This window comes from Podarcis tiliguerta (assembly GCF_965153285.1).
Source record: "Podarcis tiliguerta genome assembly, chromosome: 9".
Lineage (NCBI taxonomy): Eukaryota > Metazoa > Chordata > Lepidosauria > Squamata > Lacertidae > Podarcis > Podarcis tiliguerta.
In genome coordinates this window covers 64,872,996-64,890,962 of record NC_139542.1, presented here as the reverse complement: position 1 = coordinate 64,890,962, position 17,967 = coordinate 64,872,996, and the positions used below count along the sequence as shown (strand labels likewise).

The following is a 17,967-nucleotide window of genomic DNA, read 5'->3' as shown; positions in this document are numbered from 1 at the left end:
TCTGGCTTATGTCTTCCAACTGTGCTGGCTACATTCATTACGCAACCATGCATCAAAGATCAAAATCACTTGCTAGTCTTTATGCGTAGCATCCAAAGGGCATAACATGTGTATGTGCTGCAGACAAATTTATTTTCATGGGCAACCTTCGTAGGAGAGGTCATCCAACCCTAAAAGTGTGAGAAACGATGGTGTACAGCAGGCACCCCCAATCTCAGCCCTCCACATGTTTTGGGACTACAACTCCCATCATCCCTAGCTAACAGGACCAGTGGTCAGGGATGATGGGAATTGTAGTCCCCAAACATCTGGGGGGCCGAGTTTGGGGGTGCCTGGTGTAAAGTTTTCATATCTTAGAATCAAGGTATTGAAGTCTATGCTATACAGGCAGAATAATGGGGGTGGGAGGAGGAATGTTTATGGTAATATTTATTATTTTTATTTACCTTTCCACCAAGGAGCTGGGTGTAAGCAGCCCACGGCCCACTTTCTGCTACAGAATCTTCAAATCAGGCAGGAACAGAAAATATTTCAGTTCGACAAGCTATTGGGGGGGGGGTGGAGATGGAAAAGGAAACAAAAGACAAAAGGTGCATTTTAAAAAATCAGGCAGGAAACTAAGCGGCAGGGCATGCACACACAAATCTAAACCAGGTTCTATAGCTTTTTTTTGGACTACAACTCCCATCATCCTTAGCTAGCAGGACCAAGGGTCAGGGATGATGGGAATTGTGGTCAGAAAAAAAAAAAACACCTGGAGCAACCCTATGTTTGGGAAAGCCTGCTTAGTTTGGAGATCTACCAATCTTCTTTTCTCATGCTCACCCACGCTTGGTTTCGCTGGGAAGCCAAAGACAGAGATTGGGGGAGGGGGGGAATAGAGAGAGGAATAGATCCTAGAGATAGGAAAAAGTGATAGAGGAATAAATTCTAGAGATTGGGAAAAAAAAGAGAGAGGAATAGATCTAGAGATAGGAAAAATATAGAGAGAGGAATAAATCCTACAGATAGGAAAAATAGAGAGGAATATATTCTGGAGATAGGGAAGAAAAGATAGAGAGAGGAATAAACCCTAGAGATAGGATTTATTCTTCTCTCTATATTTTTCCTATCGATAGGCAGAAGGTAGAGAAATAAACCCTAGAGATATGAAAAGAATAGAGAGAGGAATAAATCCTAGAGCTAGGAAAAATAGAGAGAGCCTAACTCTCGTTCCTGTTGTTTCGGAGGGAGCCGCCTCCTCGGAGAGGCGGCGTGCGGCTCGGGAGCTGGAAAAAAAGGCGCTGAAGAACCAGGGCGCTCGGGAAGGCTTGAGTTCGAATCCTCCTCTCTTTCCGCCCAAAGAGCCCGCGCTCAGCCTTGCAGGCGCTGCCTTTCCGAGCCTCGACCACCTTGGCAGGGCTGTTCGTGTGTCGCGCGCATCGGGGGTGCGAAATGGCGAGGAGTGGGGCGGGGATCGGGGAAGGCAAAAAAGAAAAACACACCAAAAAAGGGCGGAGTGAGGGATCAGCCGCTTGTCGGCCATTTGCATTTGGCTCCGCCTGCAATCGGGGAGAGGAAGAGCCGCCCGGGGGGAAGCCGCGATGGAAGACGGGCAGCGCCCCGGGGTGGCGGTGGTGCTGGATCGGGACCCCTCCAGCCCAGCTCCCCGCTGCCCTCACGGTGAGTCGCCCTTTCTCCCCATCTTTAACGATGGCTGCATGCTGCACCCCACTTTTCTTCCCCCACCTCAAATCTCGCATATCTATATAGTTGTCGCCTTTGCACGCCGCCTTTCCTCCCCAGGAGCTCAAGGCGGCTCAACCTTCAGCTTTGCGCCTTCCCGTTTCCTCCTCACAACAGCTCTGCGAGGGAGGCTAGAGCAGGCTTCCTCAAACTCGGCCCTCCAGAGACTACAATTCCCAGCGTCCTTGACCACTGGTCCTGCTAGCTAGGGATCATGGGAGCTGTAGGCCAAAAACATCTGGAGGGCCAAGTTTCAGGAAGCTAGTTATCTCCTGCTTGGACTACTGCAACGTGGGGCTACCTTTGAAGGTGACCCGGAAAATGCAATTAATCCAGAATGCGGCAGCTAGACTGGTGACTGGGAGTGGCCGCCGGGACCACATAACACCGGTTCTGAGAGATCTGCATTGGCTCCCAGTACGTTTCCGAGCACAATTCAAAGTGTTGGTGGTGACCTTTAAAGCCCTAAACGGCCTCGGTCCTGTATACCTGAAGGAGCGTCTCCACCCCCATTGTTCAGCCCGGACACTGAGATCCAGCACTGAGGGCCTTCTGGCGGTTCCCTCATTGTGAGAAGTGAGGTTACAGGGAACCAGACCCGGGGCCTTCTCGGTAGTGGCACCCTCCCTGTGGAATGTCCTCCCTTCAGATGTGAAGGAAATAAGCAGCTATCCTATCTTTAAAAGACATCTGAAGGCAGCCCTGTTCAGGGAAGTTTTTAATATTTAACGCTGTATTGTAACTTGATTGGGAGCTGCCCAGAGTGGCTGGGGAAACTCAGCCAGATGGGTGGGGTATAAATAATAAATTATTATTATATTGTTATTATTATTTCTCCCCATCTTTAACGATGGCTGCATGCTGCATCTCACTTTTCTTCCATATATCCATATAATTGTCGCCTTTGCACCCCGGGTGCCATTCCTCCCCAGGAGCTCAAGGCGGCTTAACCTTCTTCTTTTTTTAATAATAATTTTTATTAATTTTAACATATAAATTATCATACATACCACAAAGCTTCATCATTTATACAATCTTTTTTTGGACTTCCCTCAGCACCTCTGATGATCCACCGTTTTAACCACTTATGCATTTCTTAAGTTCTTATTCCCTTTAATTATCATAACTAATCCTCCTCCCCCTTATCCATTTTTGCAATAATTCCCATAATACTCCTCACAAAACTTCTTGCAAACCTACAAACGTCGTCTGATCTTCACAAATAAAGATACTGCTTTCTTCATAGCAGTAGTCCAGCTCTATCGGTGAATCCTCTGAAGGAATAAATACCATTCAGTTCTTCTCACGGGCGGAGGAAGGGGGCGCGGTGGGGGCGGACCGTCCTGGGTGCCTTCGCTGAGGGGGGTGACATTTGGTGCGCTGCCCATCCGCAACTCCCAAGCCTACCCCGAGCTGTCAGGGGAAGGGGGGAGCTGCAGTGCTTTACCGGGGGCATTCCCTCCCTTCCCCCTTCGTTTTGACAGCTGGGGGAGGCTTGGGAGTCGCGGGCGGGCAGCGCACCGGATGTCCACCATTGGTGGCTTGCTCCGTCCCCGGTTGCAGGGCACGTGCGCCGCTCTGTGCACCCGAGCGGCTGTCCCGCGATGTGGGGTTTGCCCGTTTGTTTAGAGCCTGTCTGTACCGGGGGGGAAAGGTAAAGGGACACCTGACCGTTCGGTCCAGTTGTGACCAACTCTGGGGTTGCGGCGCTCATCTTGCTTTACTGGGCGAGGGAGCCGGCGTACAGCTTCCGGGTCATGTGGCCAGCAGGACTGAGCCGCTTCTGGCGAACCAGGGAGCCGGTCCACTGTCCCTTAGACCTTGTGGGGGGCCGGACTATATTTTGGGGGGGAAAAGAAAGAAGAACTAATTCCTATGCCCCACAAATAACCCAGATATGCATTCTAAATAAAAGCACACATTCTACTGATGTAAAAACACCAGGCAGGCCCCACCAATAACCCAGAGATGCATTTTAAATAAAAGGACACATTCTACACATGTAAAAACGCGCTGATTCCCGGACCACCCAAGGACCGGATTGAGAAGGCGATTGGGCCAGATCTGGCCCCCGGACCTTAGTTTGCCTACCCATGATTTAGATTCAGTCTCACACAGTCCCCATTCTACTGGCATGGCTGTGAGAAAGAAGTTGGAAGTTTTTTCTTCTCTTTCAGATAAAGCGCTGGTTTTCTCCAAAGTTTTAATTTATATTACAAGTTGCAGAACTCTGTATCATTACTGGTCTACGTAAAAAAAAGAAGAAGAACTATATAGAGATATTTTAATTCTCTCTGTTCCCTGCAGCCATGTGGACAGAGAGACAGACTCTCTCCTCCCCCAAGACATGCCCAGATAAAGAACCTGTTGCCGGGAAGAATTCTCGTTGCTAAGCAGACTTGCTTCAAGGACAGTCTTGTTTCAGTTCAAGTTTATTTTTGGAATCCACCAACATATGGAACCTTTATTCCCACCCGCCTCAGTATTTTAGTGTAGGCCTTAAATTTGCGTGTTCAGACCCAGAAACCTCCCCCTAAATAAATTCACACTTTTTTTTTTTGGCATATTATTTTTAATTAGTTTTTTAACATATCATTTCCCACAATAATTAAACATACTTTTACATCTTATTCAATTTTTTTACTTCCATCAATCCTGTCTGAAAATTTTCCAATCTAATCTCTCAGTATGCATTTCTTATATTCCCTATTACATTTCAAACTCATAACCAATATCTCTATCTTTTTCTACTTTGTAACACTTTGTATATTTCTCCTTACAAAACTTATTGTAATCCTACTAGCGTAATTTGTTGATTACAGTTGCTCTTCAAATAATTCATATACTTCTTCTTTCAATCTTCTGTAAATCTCTGGTCCCGCAGATTTCGAATCCTTCCTGTCATTTTGTCCAATTCTGCATAGTTCATTAATTTCGTCTGCCATTCTTCTTTCGTCGGAATTTCTTCTTGTTTCCATTTCTGTGCTAACAACACTCTTGCCAAATAAATTCACACTTGACTCAAATTTTGGTTTTGGTTTTTGGCAGAATATAGGCCACAACTTTATTGATTACAGAAAGTGACTGGTTGCATAGGCTCTGCTTCGACTAGCTCCCTGCCATGCAGGTAGCGCTGACCCAGGGTTCCAGCATAGGTCAGCCAAGGGTGAACACCTGGATAAGCGGAAAGCTGGGAGCAGGCTAACTCCGCCACCCAGATGTCCCCCTGGACTCAGGCATGGGCACAACCCCCTCACAGGGTTGACCAAACCATTGAGTCCCTGAATTCCTTTAATGGAATACCCTTCTCATAGGGATGGCAAGAACGTTCTCCCATCCCTATCACCTGAACCAGAGCCTATCCGCAACCTTACAAGTTGTGACAATTTGCTACGCGGCAGGCGAAACCCAAATGGCAACAGCCAATCAGCCAAGTGGGGGAAATTGCTGCCGTGCCCCTGTCCCAATGACAGACGACACACAACCGCATAGCAAGGTCAAGCGCAAAGCCCTAAAAGTAGGGAGAGGTGGGCAGGTGTTCCGAATGCACGTGCCGAAAGAGGAAGCTCTGGGTCACATGCATGGGCATAAATAGGTCCCTCAAACAGTTTGGATTGTGTCCCATTGGCCAGATTGCACCCAGCTACGAGGGACGCGGGTGGCGCTGTGGGTTAAACTACTGAGCCTAGGGCTTGCCGATCAGAAGGTTGGTGGTTCAAATCCCCGCGACAGGGTGAGCTCCCGTTGCTCACTCCCTGCTCCTGCCAACCTAGCAGTTCAAAAGCACGTCAAAGTGCAAGTAGATAAATAGGTACCTCTCCAGCGGGAAGGTAAATGGCGTTTCCGTGCGCTGCTCTGGTTCGCCAGAAGCGGCTTAGTCATGCTGGCCACATGACCTGGAAGCTGTACACCGGCTCCCTCGGCCATTAAAGCGAGATGAGCGCCGCAACCCCAGAGTCGGTCACGACTGGACCTAATGGTCAGGGGTCCCTTTACCTTCGCCTTTATGAGGGACCTACCAATCGGGTGTTGTGGCTGACCAATCGTACCCACCCACAACACAGGGTTTCGGTTTCCAGGTCTCACTGCAATACGTGCCCTCTTTAAGGGAGGACCCGATTTCCCCCAATTTCTGTCAGTTTCTTCTAAATACTTTCTCCCTTGCCAGTATTCCCCAAAGATTGCTGACAGGTCAAGTGAGATCTTGAAAATCTTCCTTTGATGCACTTAATCTTTTAAGAATAATGTACTGTTTTTTATTTAAGAGCCTATATTTCAATGACTTAAGTGGGAACGAGCTGTACCTGATTCATTGGGGCGTCAACTTAAGTTCATTTTTGTTATCAATCTCAAACATTGACTATTGCTATTGCTTGTTGCAAGACTCTATTATTCCCGCCCCCAGAAAAAAATAATTCCAGTGTTTTCAGAATATAGATCTTTCAATGCTTTTCTCTCTTAGGCCCCACCCTTCTGTTTGCAAAGATTGTTCGAGGGAAAGAAGAGGGAAGAAGATTTTACGCTTGCTCTGCTTGCAGAGAAAGAAGAGACTGTAACTTTTTTCAGTGGGAAGATGAAAAGGTATACAGAAAGAATAAAGGTTTTAACAGTATGGTTGATACATTTAATCCTCAAGAAAGTTGTCAAAACACCAAATCTGAACACTCTTAAATTGCATTGATTTTCGTTAGAGGATTAAGCACACACAGTATTTAACTGTGGTTTGTATTCTCAGTTTGTAGAGTTCTGGTGAGCAAAGGGCTTGCTAAGGAGTGGAATCGTAGGGTTAGATCCAGATACAATCATACTTAGACCCATTGAAATCAGGGTGGATTTGTTTTAAAATAAATCAATTTAAAACACAATTTAAATCACTATTCAGTAAGACTTGATTTAATTCATTTTTTTTTACAGAAAGACTCGTTCTTGATGGTATAATCTTAATATTTACAACCACATGAAGGTTTTATTTTTGGAATAATAAATTTTCGGAGCAGTTTTTACAGTTATATCAAAAATTACTGATTTGGTTATACTATTAGAAATACATAGACAGATAATTATGAAATTATTGTGAGATTTAATAAGTTAACTGTTTATAGTTGGAGAACTTTTCTGCTGTACTTTATTGGAAAGAGAAAAATAATCATTTCCTTAATAACAATTTATTTAACTAAAACAATAACATTATAGCATATGTATCCATGTTTGTTAACTTATGTGGTTAATTTTATATTTTATTTTTAATCTTAGACTGAGTTTTAGCACACATGAAAAACTTAAAACAAATCCTTATTTCCTGATGAATAGCCTTTGGACTATAATGTAACTTAAATAGAAAACTATCTTTGGAAAGATTTTTCCTCCAAAAGCATTTTATTTTAAAAATCCAATTTAAATTTTTAAAAAATCCATTTTTTAATTTTTTTAAAAAATAAAATCATTGATTTTTTGTCACCCTGATTGAAATCAATGTGATTTGAGGTAGGCAGAACTGAGCCATCTCATTGATTTCAACAGGTCTTCTCAAAGCATTAAGAACATTTTAAATGGGATCCGACTCATAAGAGACTTCCTCATAAATGTTAAGGTGTGATATATAGCTGGTACCTTTATATATTGGTATCTACATATTGCTGGAATTTTGTTCACCAATACAGCTGGACAGTTAAGTATCTTGCAGAACCGCAGGAATTCATACTACAGTAGTGTGCCCATATGAAAACTAGGTACTCTAAAGTGGCAGTGCTTTTTTTCTTTAAAAAAATGTTTAGGGGCACTCTCATTTTTCTCCTCATTGAAATACTGCCCCTCAATGAAGCCAAACTTAGATTCACAAAATGTTACGGAGTATGCGTACCCCCAGGAAAACAGTATTACTCAGTGGTGTGTTTTTTTAAGCTGTGTGTCATTGGCAGAGAAGGACATAAAAAAAGGGGAGAAAATGGGGAAATTGGCTGAAGACTTTAGAAGAGAGAACCAGTGAATGTGCACATCTGAAGTCATGTTTCAGTCATTCAGCAAAAAATCCACATTTTGCATTATTATTATTATTGTTATTGTTATTATTATTAAATTAAATTTGTATACCACCTATACCCTCAGGTATCAGGGCGGTTCACAGGATAAAATCAGAATATAAAGCCACAAAATACATAATCCAAATAAAAGCAAAAACAACCCAGTAGTTCTTCTTCCCAAACAAAGCAAACACTTAAGTATGCAGTACTGAGGACTACTATGAGGCAAAATTTGGATTTTTAAAATTTCTGAGTGGGCCATAAATTCTGAGAGAAAAAATTGAAACTTGAGCCGGACTGAATTCTCAAAAACCGTATCTGTTTGTGATAAATATTGTATGTATTGTAAATATGTAAATATTGAATTTCTACGTATATTTCATACACGTTTTCCTCAGGTATCAGAAGCTAGACTTTCAGCACGGGAAATTTACAACCAACGCCATCAACCATTATTATCTCACAGAGACAATGTAGAGAGGTACCTATGCAATTATTATTTTTATTTGAATGAATCAGTATTCCTTTAAAAAAAAAACACAAAAAACCAGGGGTAGTATTTGGTGTTCCTGTACTGCCTAGTGCAAGAGGTTTCTCCTTGCAGAAAGGAATTTTCCCCTCTTTGCTCCAGGGAATCTTTTGTTTATTTATTTGTACTTTTCAAGTTTATACATTTCACTAGTTTTATACATTTCACTAATTTTACATCCATTTTGACATTTCAAAACTCGACTTCCATCCTCTTCTTTCTGCAGTTCCTTAAATTTATTTTCAATACCTTCTGCATGTCGAAATTAACTTAATTTGCTCGTTTATTCATCTTCTTTAAATACATGCTCTTATAAAGCTGCAGGTTGTTACAATAATCCTGACCATGTTTTTATCTGTTTATAATTTATCTGTAAATATTCAATAAACCGTTTCCATTCTTTTATATTTATATAAATGTTTTCTTGATTTCTTATTCTTCCAGTAAGTTTTGCCATTTTTGCATATTCCATAAGTTTTTGTATCCATACTTCCTTTATTGGGACTTCTGCTTCTTTCCATTTTGGGGCAAGTAACATTTTTTTTTTTTACAAAGGTTATTTTAAACATCCTTTTCATTTCATTATATATCATTTCCCAGTAAGCTTTGACCTAACTATAAGGCCGTCACATGTGATAGAAAGAACCTTCTTTCTCATTACATTTTCCAACTCTTACTTGATTTAGATTTATGCATTTTTGCCAACTTCCTTGGTGTTAGATACCATCGATATATCATTTCCATATAATTTTATCTTAGACCAGGGACGTCCAACCGGTAGATCGTGAACTACCCAGTAGATCACTGAATGTCTGTGGTAGATCACTCGTAGATCACCGGCTCTCCGCAAAGAAGTTCAACAACTTTGGCATACAGAAGCAGAGTTCATCTATATCAGGGGTCAGCAACCTTTTCCAGCCGTGGACCGTCCCTCAGACCATGTGGTGGGCCGGACTATATTTTTTGGGGGGAAATGAATGAATTCCTATGCCCCTCAAATAACCCAGAGATGCATTTTAAATAAAAGCACACATTCTCCTCATGTAAAAACACCAGGCAGGCCCCACAAATAACCCAGAGATGCATTTTAAATAAAAGGGCACATTCTGCTCATGTAAAAACATGCTGATTCCCGGACCATCCAAGGACCGGATTGAGAAGGCGATTGGGCCAGATCCGGCCCCCAGGCCTTAGTTTGCCTACCCATGATCTAAACTCTGGGTGGCAGGTAAGTGGGGCAGGGCTTTGCTGTTGTGACCCTTAGATTCTGGAAATAGATCCCTTGAGCGGCAGGTCTAACCTCTTTGCCACTAACCTTTTCAAGACTGGTGGGCCTCTAGTCTAAATCAGTGTTTTTTTCTGATTCCTGGGCTGTCCACGGGCTGGATTGAGAAGGTGATTGGGCCGGATCCGGCCCACGGGCCTTAGTTTGCCTACCCCTGATCTAGATGGGCGGAGAGGCACTCGTAGAGTAAGGAGTTGGAGGTGAGGCTACCAGAGGACGAAGGCAATCAAATGCCGTTACAGCTCTGTGACGGATTTCTAATTTGTGTTCGTATATAAGGTACAAGGAGTATGTAGCGTTGCCACAGTCGGAAAGGAGGTTTTGCAGAGAATGCCAGCTGCTGCTGTTGCCATCAGAGTGGGGAAGACACCTGGGCCATCAGGTCCTTAGTGACGTCTCTGTTGCTCATCTGAAAAGGCCCAGCCAGCTCCTCATCCCCCTGGAGAATAAGAAGACAAACGCACAATACCTGTTCACCGAGAGAAGCTGCCAGTTCCTGCTGGACCTTATCACTACGCTGGGTTTTAAAAGGGTGCTTTGTGTTGGCACCCCAAGGTAAGACAGTGAGTATACAGTGGTATCTCTGGATACGCACACCTCTGGTTGCGTATCCTTCAGGAGGCGAACATGGCAAACCCAGAAGTATTTTTCCAGGTTTCGCCACTTGCTCATGTGCGCAAGCGCTCTACGCACCAAGTGCATGTGCAGAACAACTCCGGTTGTCAATTCCTCAGGATCTGACCGGAGCTCCAGAATGGATCCCATGCGCAACCGGAGGTACCACTGCATTTGGTCCCATTGGGACCTGGAAATTGGTACCTCTTAGGGTTCAAAATGGGACGCGGGTGGCGCTGTGGGTTAAACCACAGAGCCTACGACTTGCCGATCAGAAGATCGGCGGTTCGAATCCCCGCGACGGGGTGAGCTCCCTTTGCTCGGTCCCTGCTCCTGCCAACCTAGCAGTTTGAAAGCACGTCAAAGTGCAAGTAGATAAATAGGTACCGCTCTGGCGGGAAGGTAAACGGCGTTTCTGTGCGCTGCTCTGGTTCACCAGCAGCAGCTTAGTCATGCTGGCCACATGACCCAGAAGCTGTACGCCGGCTCCCTCGGCCAATAAAGTGAGATGAGCACCGCAACCCCAGAGTTGGTCACAACTGGACCTAATGGTCAGGGGTCCCTTTACCTTTAGGGTTGTAAAAGGCTTAGTCTTGGGGCATTTGGTGTTGCTTAAACAGATAATGACTTATTTCTAAAACAACTTCATTGAAGTAAATAGCACTTCCTTCTCTTGAGTAATGGAAAAGTGGCTTTGGATCCTTGCCAGAAGCATTAGCAAAGCCCATCCAACATTCAGTGTTGAATGCTAATGAAACAAAACCTTAAAATGATTGTACAGTCGTACCTCCGCTTACGTATCCCTCCAGTTACGTAAAGAATTGCTTGTATCCTGTTACTTATATAGTTATGGGATTCATGGCTTTATTTTTTTTGGGGGGGGGGGTGGCTTCCTCGTATGTTTAAATAGAACACTATGTATCATTTTATATTTTCTTGATATTCACGTTTTTACATTTAAATGGTACATCTTAACCTTTCCAGGCTGCATGAATTCATCAAATTCCAAACATCGCAGGATCAGGAAATCTGCCTTAAGAGCCTTTTGTTAGATATTGATTTCAGGTAAGCTTTTATTAAAAGTTATCCCCCCCCCCACCCAATCAAAACCACCACAAAGCTTATTTTATCTAGCCAATGGGCCGTGGTCAATGTTCTCTGTTTACCAGCGGAAGAGCTCTTGTGCTAGCAGGTGGCACAGTTTAAAGGCTGTGCAAAAAAGGAATAAAATGCAACAGTTGTGCTAGCAGAAGCTTGTTGCGAAACAACTGATTCTTCTTGTGCATTCTGTCGAACAACCAACTTTGATAATGTGCATTCTTTTGCTTTGCGCAGCAGTTGGCTACGACTCAGTATAAATGATTATTCCCCTCTGCTGTGTAGATGTAGACTTGATCTATGAGATCTGGGGAAATGGTCAGCTCTTTTAAGAATGTCACATGGACCCTAGGAGCAGGAATAGATTTTGAGAAGTGAAGAGGTATCTGGAGGTCAGGGGAGGGGAGAAAAGAAGGGCAGAAAGTCATAATGATGCAGCAATAGAACTGCTAGCACATCTGCAAAGCTAAGCAGGGTCTGGTGTGGTTTCAAATTGGATGGGAGACCATGTGTTGATATTCCTGGGCCCTTCCAATTCTATAAACCTGTGATTCTATGACAAGGCACTAAGAAAGAGGGATCTGGTGAAAATGTAGGTGGCAACTTTTAAGGCCAGAGAAGACAGGAAACTGAGGCCATTTCACATGCTGACTTGAGGCAACAAGTCAATTTTGGCAGACTTCTTTTCTTTTTTTGAATATAATGAGAATAATTAATTTACAGGTACTCCCAGTTTTATACAGAGGAGGACTTCTGCCATTACAACATGTTTAACCACCATTTCTTTGCTGGAGAGGTAAGGCCTAGCCAAATACTGGGAATTTTTTTATGAATACTACTTGTGGAACTTAGCACTTCTCTCATTTCTTTGAATGAACATTAGGAGCTAAGCAGATATTTATTGTTATTTATTTATTGAATTTGTATACCACTCTATACCTGGGGGTCTCAGGGCGGTTCACAGAATAAAATCAAGATATAAAACCACAAGATACCTAATAAAAATAAAACAACAGCCCAATAGCACCCCCCAAAAAAACACATTTTAAAAGGACATAGGATGTAAATCGGATCAGCTAAAGGCCTGTTTGAAAAAGAAAGTTTTTGCCTGGCACGTAAATGTGCATAATGAAGACGCCAGGCGAACTTCCCTGGGGAGAGCATTCCACAGATGGGGAGCCACTGCAGAGAAGGCCCTGTTCTCTTGTTGCCACCCTCCGGACCTTTCGAGGAGGAGGCACACGAAGGAGGGCCTCAGAAGATGATCTCAGGGTCCAGGTAGGTTCATATGGAAAGAGGCGGTCTTTTGTGTGGGGACCTGCTCATTGGGGATTCAAAGTCTTGCATAGTCAATGCAATGGACATTTGCTTGTTCTTTCCATTTTTCTCCTGTCTCATCAAGGTGCAGCCCTGTACATGGCTACTCAGAAGGAAGCCCAGCTGAGCTCAGTGGGGCTTATTCCTAGGTTAGCATGTATAAAATTGCAGCTTAAATGTTTTAAGAAAAATACAGTGCAAGAATATTTCTCAAATAAAATGCGGGTGTAAAACAGATACAATTATTCCACACGCTAGAGAGCCGTTATGTATGCTTACACATAAAAAGGTAAAGGTACCCCTGACCGTTAGGTCCAGTTGCGGACGACTCTGGGGTTGCGGCGCTCATCTCGCTCTATAGGTCGAGGGAGCCGGCGTTTGTCCGCAGACACTTCCGGGTCATGTGGCCAGCATAACTAAGCTGCTTCTGGCAAAACCAGAGCCGTGCATGAAACGCCGTTTACCTTCCCGCTGGAGCGGTATCTATCTACTTGCACTTTGACGTACTTTCGAACTGCTAGGTTGGCAGGAGCTGGGACTGAACAACGGGAGCTCACCCTGTTGCGGGGATTCGAACCGCCAACCTTCCGATCGCCAAGCCCTAGGCTCCGTGGTTTAGACCACAGCGCCACCCACATCCCTATGCTTACACCAGAGCCTAGGGCTTGCCGATCAGGTCAGCGGTTCGAATCCCCCTGATGGGGTGAGCTCCCGTTGCTTGGTCCCTGCTCCTGCCAGTTCGAAAGCACAAGTGCAAGTAGATAAATAGGTACCGCTCTAGTAGGAAGGTAAATGGTGTTGCTGTGCGCTGCTCTGGTTCACCAGAAGCAGTTTAGTCATGCTGGCTACATGACCCGGAAGCTGTACGCCGGCTCCCTCGGCCAATAAAGCGAGATGAGCGCTGCAACCCCAGAGTCGCCCACGACTGGACCCAACGGTCCTTTAGAATGTATAGGGATATCATACTTTTAAATTCATGCCTTAGAAACGTTTTTCACTACTTCTGAGATTACAATTCTGCAGCATCTAGAAGCTGCAGACTGAGTGATTCCTATAGGTTAACTGACAGATCACCACTTAGTTTGAAATGGAAGTTGTCTCTGATCTCTTGCAGGCTGCTTATGAGATATGTGAGAAGTTCTTGCAGGAGGACAGTGGGAAAGATGTCATCATGGTGGCTGATCCTCCCTTCGGAGGCTTGGTTGAAGCTTTGGCGTTTAGTTTCAAAAAGCTGATTGCAATGTGGAGACCAACAGGAGGTGCAGGTAACTATTTCTGATTTCCGATCAATTTGATATTAGAAAAATGAAGGCAGCTTTTCTAATTCCAAATGGTATATCTTTGCTGGACAAATAGAATGCAGCAATGCAGGCGATATTTGCCATTTGTACTCATCCGTTAAAGCTTTATCCGAAGAACAAGGGACAACAGCTGTTACAAAACTGTTTACAGGTTTATGTGCTTTCAGGCAGCGCTTGCAGATTTTTATTATCTGTTCCTTTATGTGATGAAAAGTACATTTTTTATTCCCTTTGCTTACCTAGATCCTGCGGACAACAACTTACCCATACTTTGGATATTTCCGTACTTCTTTGAGTCACGCATTCTTGAATTTTTTCCAAATTTCAGTATGCTGGATTATCAGGTATGGGCCCAGAGAAGTGGTATTGTGAAGTTTTAAAAAAAGCATTCTTTTTTCTAAAGCTAGTCATTTCATGGTGGATATGGACTCTGGTAATTTATTTTGTGTTGGCTAGGATGAGATGAAACCCATTGTCAGAGCACTTTGAATTTCCTGTTCTGACTGATGCTTTTTGTGCTGCAACGGGAGACAATGTACAGTGGTACCTCGGGTTAAGTACTTAATTCGTTCCGGAGGTCCGTTCTTAACCTGAAACTGTTCTTAACCTGAAGCACCACTTTAGCTAATGGGGCCTCCTGCTGCCGCCGTGCCACCGGCGCACGATTTCTGTTCTCATCCTGAAGCAAAGTTCTTAATCCGAGGTACTATTTCTGGGTTAGTGGAGTCTGTAACCTGAAGCGTCTGTAACCTGAAGCGTCTGTAATCCGAGGTACCACTGTAGAGCATTGGTCTTTAAGAACCCACTATAAAAATGCATTGTAATTTTTTTAAAAAAAAACGTCCCAACAACTATTTTGGGGTAAAGGTGGATCCAGCCTCTGAAAATGATGAAGACTACTGGTATAGAGTATTTCACTCTCTCCAAAGTCACACATGTTATCATTCTAGACAGGCTTTTCAGTGGAGCTACTGATGGACTGAAATTTGAAAAGAGTGGCCCCCTAATCTTGCTCTTTTCTTGTCTTTGGGGAACTGGACTTCTAAATATTATAAGCATAGGTAGAGAATAGATTAAAAATGTACATGATGTCTCTTTCCTGACTTGGAATTTAGCTGATAAAAGCTTTTCAGTGTGTATCAACTCTCTTGTCTTTTATTTTCTAGGTGGACTATGATAATCATGCCCTTTATAAGCACGGAAAGACAGGTCGTAAACAGTCCCCAGTTCGTATTTTTACCGACATTTCACCACGTTTGATAGTGCTTCCTGTGGAAGAAGGATACAGGTACAGCTTTTGTTTAACCTGAGAGGAGCTAAAAGGTTTTCAAATTTTACTTTATAAAAAAATAGTGTTTACAAAGTGTTTGTGTGGCCTATTGAGAAATCTCTTTACTTACTTGTAGCGCTGTATCGTGAATATTCCTTACAGCTGACTAAGAATTTTAATTGTTTTTTCTGCGTCTGCCAGGTTTTGCTCCATCTGCCAGCGGTATGTTAGTTCAGACAACCAGCACTGTGAAATCTGTGATTCATGCACATCAAAAGTAAGTGTGTTTAGAAAGAGTTTTAGCAAGACTTGGTCCCAAACTTTAGTACGTATCTTGCAGAATAGCATTTTTGTGTGACTGCAAGGGGATATAGACTTGCCCACTTTGGATTAGCACATTTCTTTCTAACAATGTGGCCTGTAAGAGGAATATCGAGAAAGAAAATAAAATTTTGCTCTTCTAGTCAAGGAATATATGCCATGTGTGCAAGGAAAAAGGGGACATTTGTATTAAAGCAGGAGGGGGGGGGGGAGAATTAGAAACTGGAGTGCTAAATTTTTCCATTTTTAAACTATATACAACTTTTATTATTTTTCACATAGGATGGGAGACGTTGGACACATTGTTCCCTTTGCAAAAAATGTGTAAAACCCTGTAAGTATTACACTTTTTACCATAAAATTTGCAATAAAAAGATCAAGCTCAAACTATTAAAAATGTTAAGCAGCTATACTCAATAAGACAGACTCTAAACAAATACCCTTAATCAATAAGGGACTTGGACAGGGGGTTGGACTAGATGACCCTGGGGTCCCTTCCAATTTTAAGATTCTACAGCCCAGAGTTTTCTTCTGTGTTGTGGAACAACATGGCTCCTTTTGAATTTTGTTGCCCAATCTTTCCTAGGCTGGCTAGAGACCTGAACAGGGTACAGTGGTACCTTGGGTTAAGTACAGTGGTGCCCCGCAAGACGAATGCCTCGCAAGACGGAAAACCCGCAAGACGAAAGGGTTTTCCGTCTGCAGAGGTGCTTCGCAAGACGAATTTCCCTATGGGCTTGCTTCGCAAGACAAAAAATGACGAAAAAGATCAAATTTTTTTTTTGCTCCAAAACCCCTTATTCTGAATCGCTAAGCTGCTAAAAGCATTTTAGCAGCAAAACCGCTAATCCCCCCCCCCAAAAAAGCCGTTTTTAGCCCTTTTTTAGCCAATAGCGCTAATAGCGCTACTCCGTCAATGGGCTTGCTTCGCAAGACGAAAAGACTCCCGGAACGGATTCTTTTCGTCTTGCGAGGCACCACTGTACTTAATTCTTTCCAGAGGTCCGTACTTAACCTGAAACTGTTCTTAACCTGAAGCACCACTTTAGCGAATGGGGCCTCCCGCTGCCGCCGCACTGCCAGTGCACGATTTCTATTCTCATCCTGAAGCAAAGTTCTTAACCTGAAGCACTATTTCTGGGTTAGCGGAGTCTGTAACCTGAAGCATATGTAACCTGAAGTGTATGTAACCCGAGGTACCACTGTATTCCCCTTGAGGGTTGCAGGAAATGATCCCAGTGGCTGGCATTCTCACAGAATTCAACAACTTACACATTTTCCTTGTTACTTTTCCCGCCCTTCACAGCTTGGATTCATTGCAGCGTTTGTGGTCGCTGTGCTCTGCCGAGTCACTCTTGTAAGAATGCTGACACTGGATCTGAGACGGGATGCTTCATTTGTGGAGCGACAGACCATAAACGCGCCACATGCCCTAATCTACATGTGGTTAGGAGAATACACCAGTAAGTCCATCCTATCATTATCTACTGTGTAGTTACAGTGTCAACATCCATAAAGGTTCTGAATATATATATTTTTAAGGGGAGGGATTCTAAACCTCCCTTCTTAATATCTTCCCTCCGGCAGCTATTTATTGCAATTCACATTACCAGTTCTATAGATCTGAAAATGCAGTGCTCAAGATTATTTGCCTTGCTTTGCAGAGGCGGGAAAAAGTCAAGGCAGAAGAAGAAGAAGAAGTTGGTGGATGCGAATGCTACGAAAACGATAGGTGGAAAGAAGATGAGAAGTGCAGTATAAATTATGGGCTATGTTTGCACGAGTCCTTCATTCCGTGTTCTCCAAATATTAATCCGGATACTGAATATCTGACTGAATCGGAGGCCATATTTTGCAACTCTGCAAATGTCACCAAAACACCAACTCTTGCTGATGCACTAAATGTGTGGAAATATATATAAATATAAATATTACAGTCTTTTTAGCACACTGTGTATAAACGCTTTCAATAATGTAACTGAGTTAATATTTTATAAATATTAATATATTTTTGCAAAATGAAACTTTGTCTTTGTTTCCTTACCTTTCTGGAGACTTCAACGACTGTGCTCATGTCTTACTAAAAAGTATATTTCAAAGCAGCTAGCAAGGCAGTAGGATGCACATCAAGAATTGCAAGGGGTAAAGGACCCCTGGATGGTTAAGTCCAGTCAAAGGCGACTATGGGATTTGCGGCTCTCATCTCGCTTTCAGGCCGAGGGAGCCGGCATTTGTCCTTAGACAGCTTTCCGGGTCGTGGCCGGCATGACAAAACCGATTCTGGCACAACGGGATACTGTGACGGAAACCAAAGCGCATGGAAACGCCATTTACCTTCCCGCCGCAGCAGTACCTATTTATCTACTTGCATAGAATAAAAAAAATATAAATTAGTTTGGAGATGGTATTTAACACCAGTCAGATTAAATCAAATAAACAATGAATATTTGGTGTTATGTTGGAGGGGATGTCAGGAAACCGGGAAT

General features: G+C 43.4%; 1 protein-coding gene and 1 long non-coding RNA gene across 3 annotated transcripts in view; one reads left to right on the top strand and one right to left on the bottom strand.

Moving 5' to 3' along the window:
• Window positions 1-1,452: 1,452 nt before the first annotated feature.
• On the top strand, window positions 1,453-17,505 carry ZCCHC4 (zinc finger CCHC-type containing 4). 2 transcript variants are annotated; one of them, XM_083458355.1, is made up of 13 exons: window positions 1,453-1,662; window positions 6,188-6,306; window positions 8,144-8,226; window positions 9,839-10,114; window positions 11,159-11,239; window positions 11,996-12,068; window positions 13,704-13,854; window positions 14,134-14,234; window positions 15,057-15,178; window positions 15,362-15,437; window positions 15,764-15,815; window positions 16,788-16,944; window positions 17,095-17,505. In XM_083458355.1, the coding sequence occupies exons 1-13, from the start codon at window positions 1,584-1,586 to the stop codon at window positions 17,240-17,242; spliced, it is 1,518 nt and encodes a 505-aa protein (XP_083314481.1). In that variant the 5' UTR covers window positions 1,453-1,583; the 3' UTR covers window positions 17,243-17,505. The 2 variants fall into 2 exon arrangements, with proteins under 2 accessions (XP_083314481.1, XP_083314482.1); XM_083458356.1 differs by having other exon boundaries at window positions 1,462-1,662; window positions 17,146-17,505.
• The window catches only part of LOC310657419, a 98,299-nt gene continuing 96,083 nt past the window's right edge, over window positions 15,752-17,967 (bottom strand). Inside the window, exon 2 of the long non-coding RNA XR_014501766.1 lies at window positions 15,752-16,101. This is a non-coding gene — a long non-coding RNA (uncharacterized lncRNA). The remainder of the gene's footprint in view (window positions 16,102-17,967) is intronic.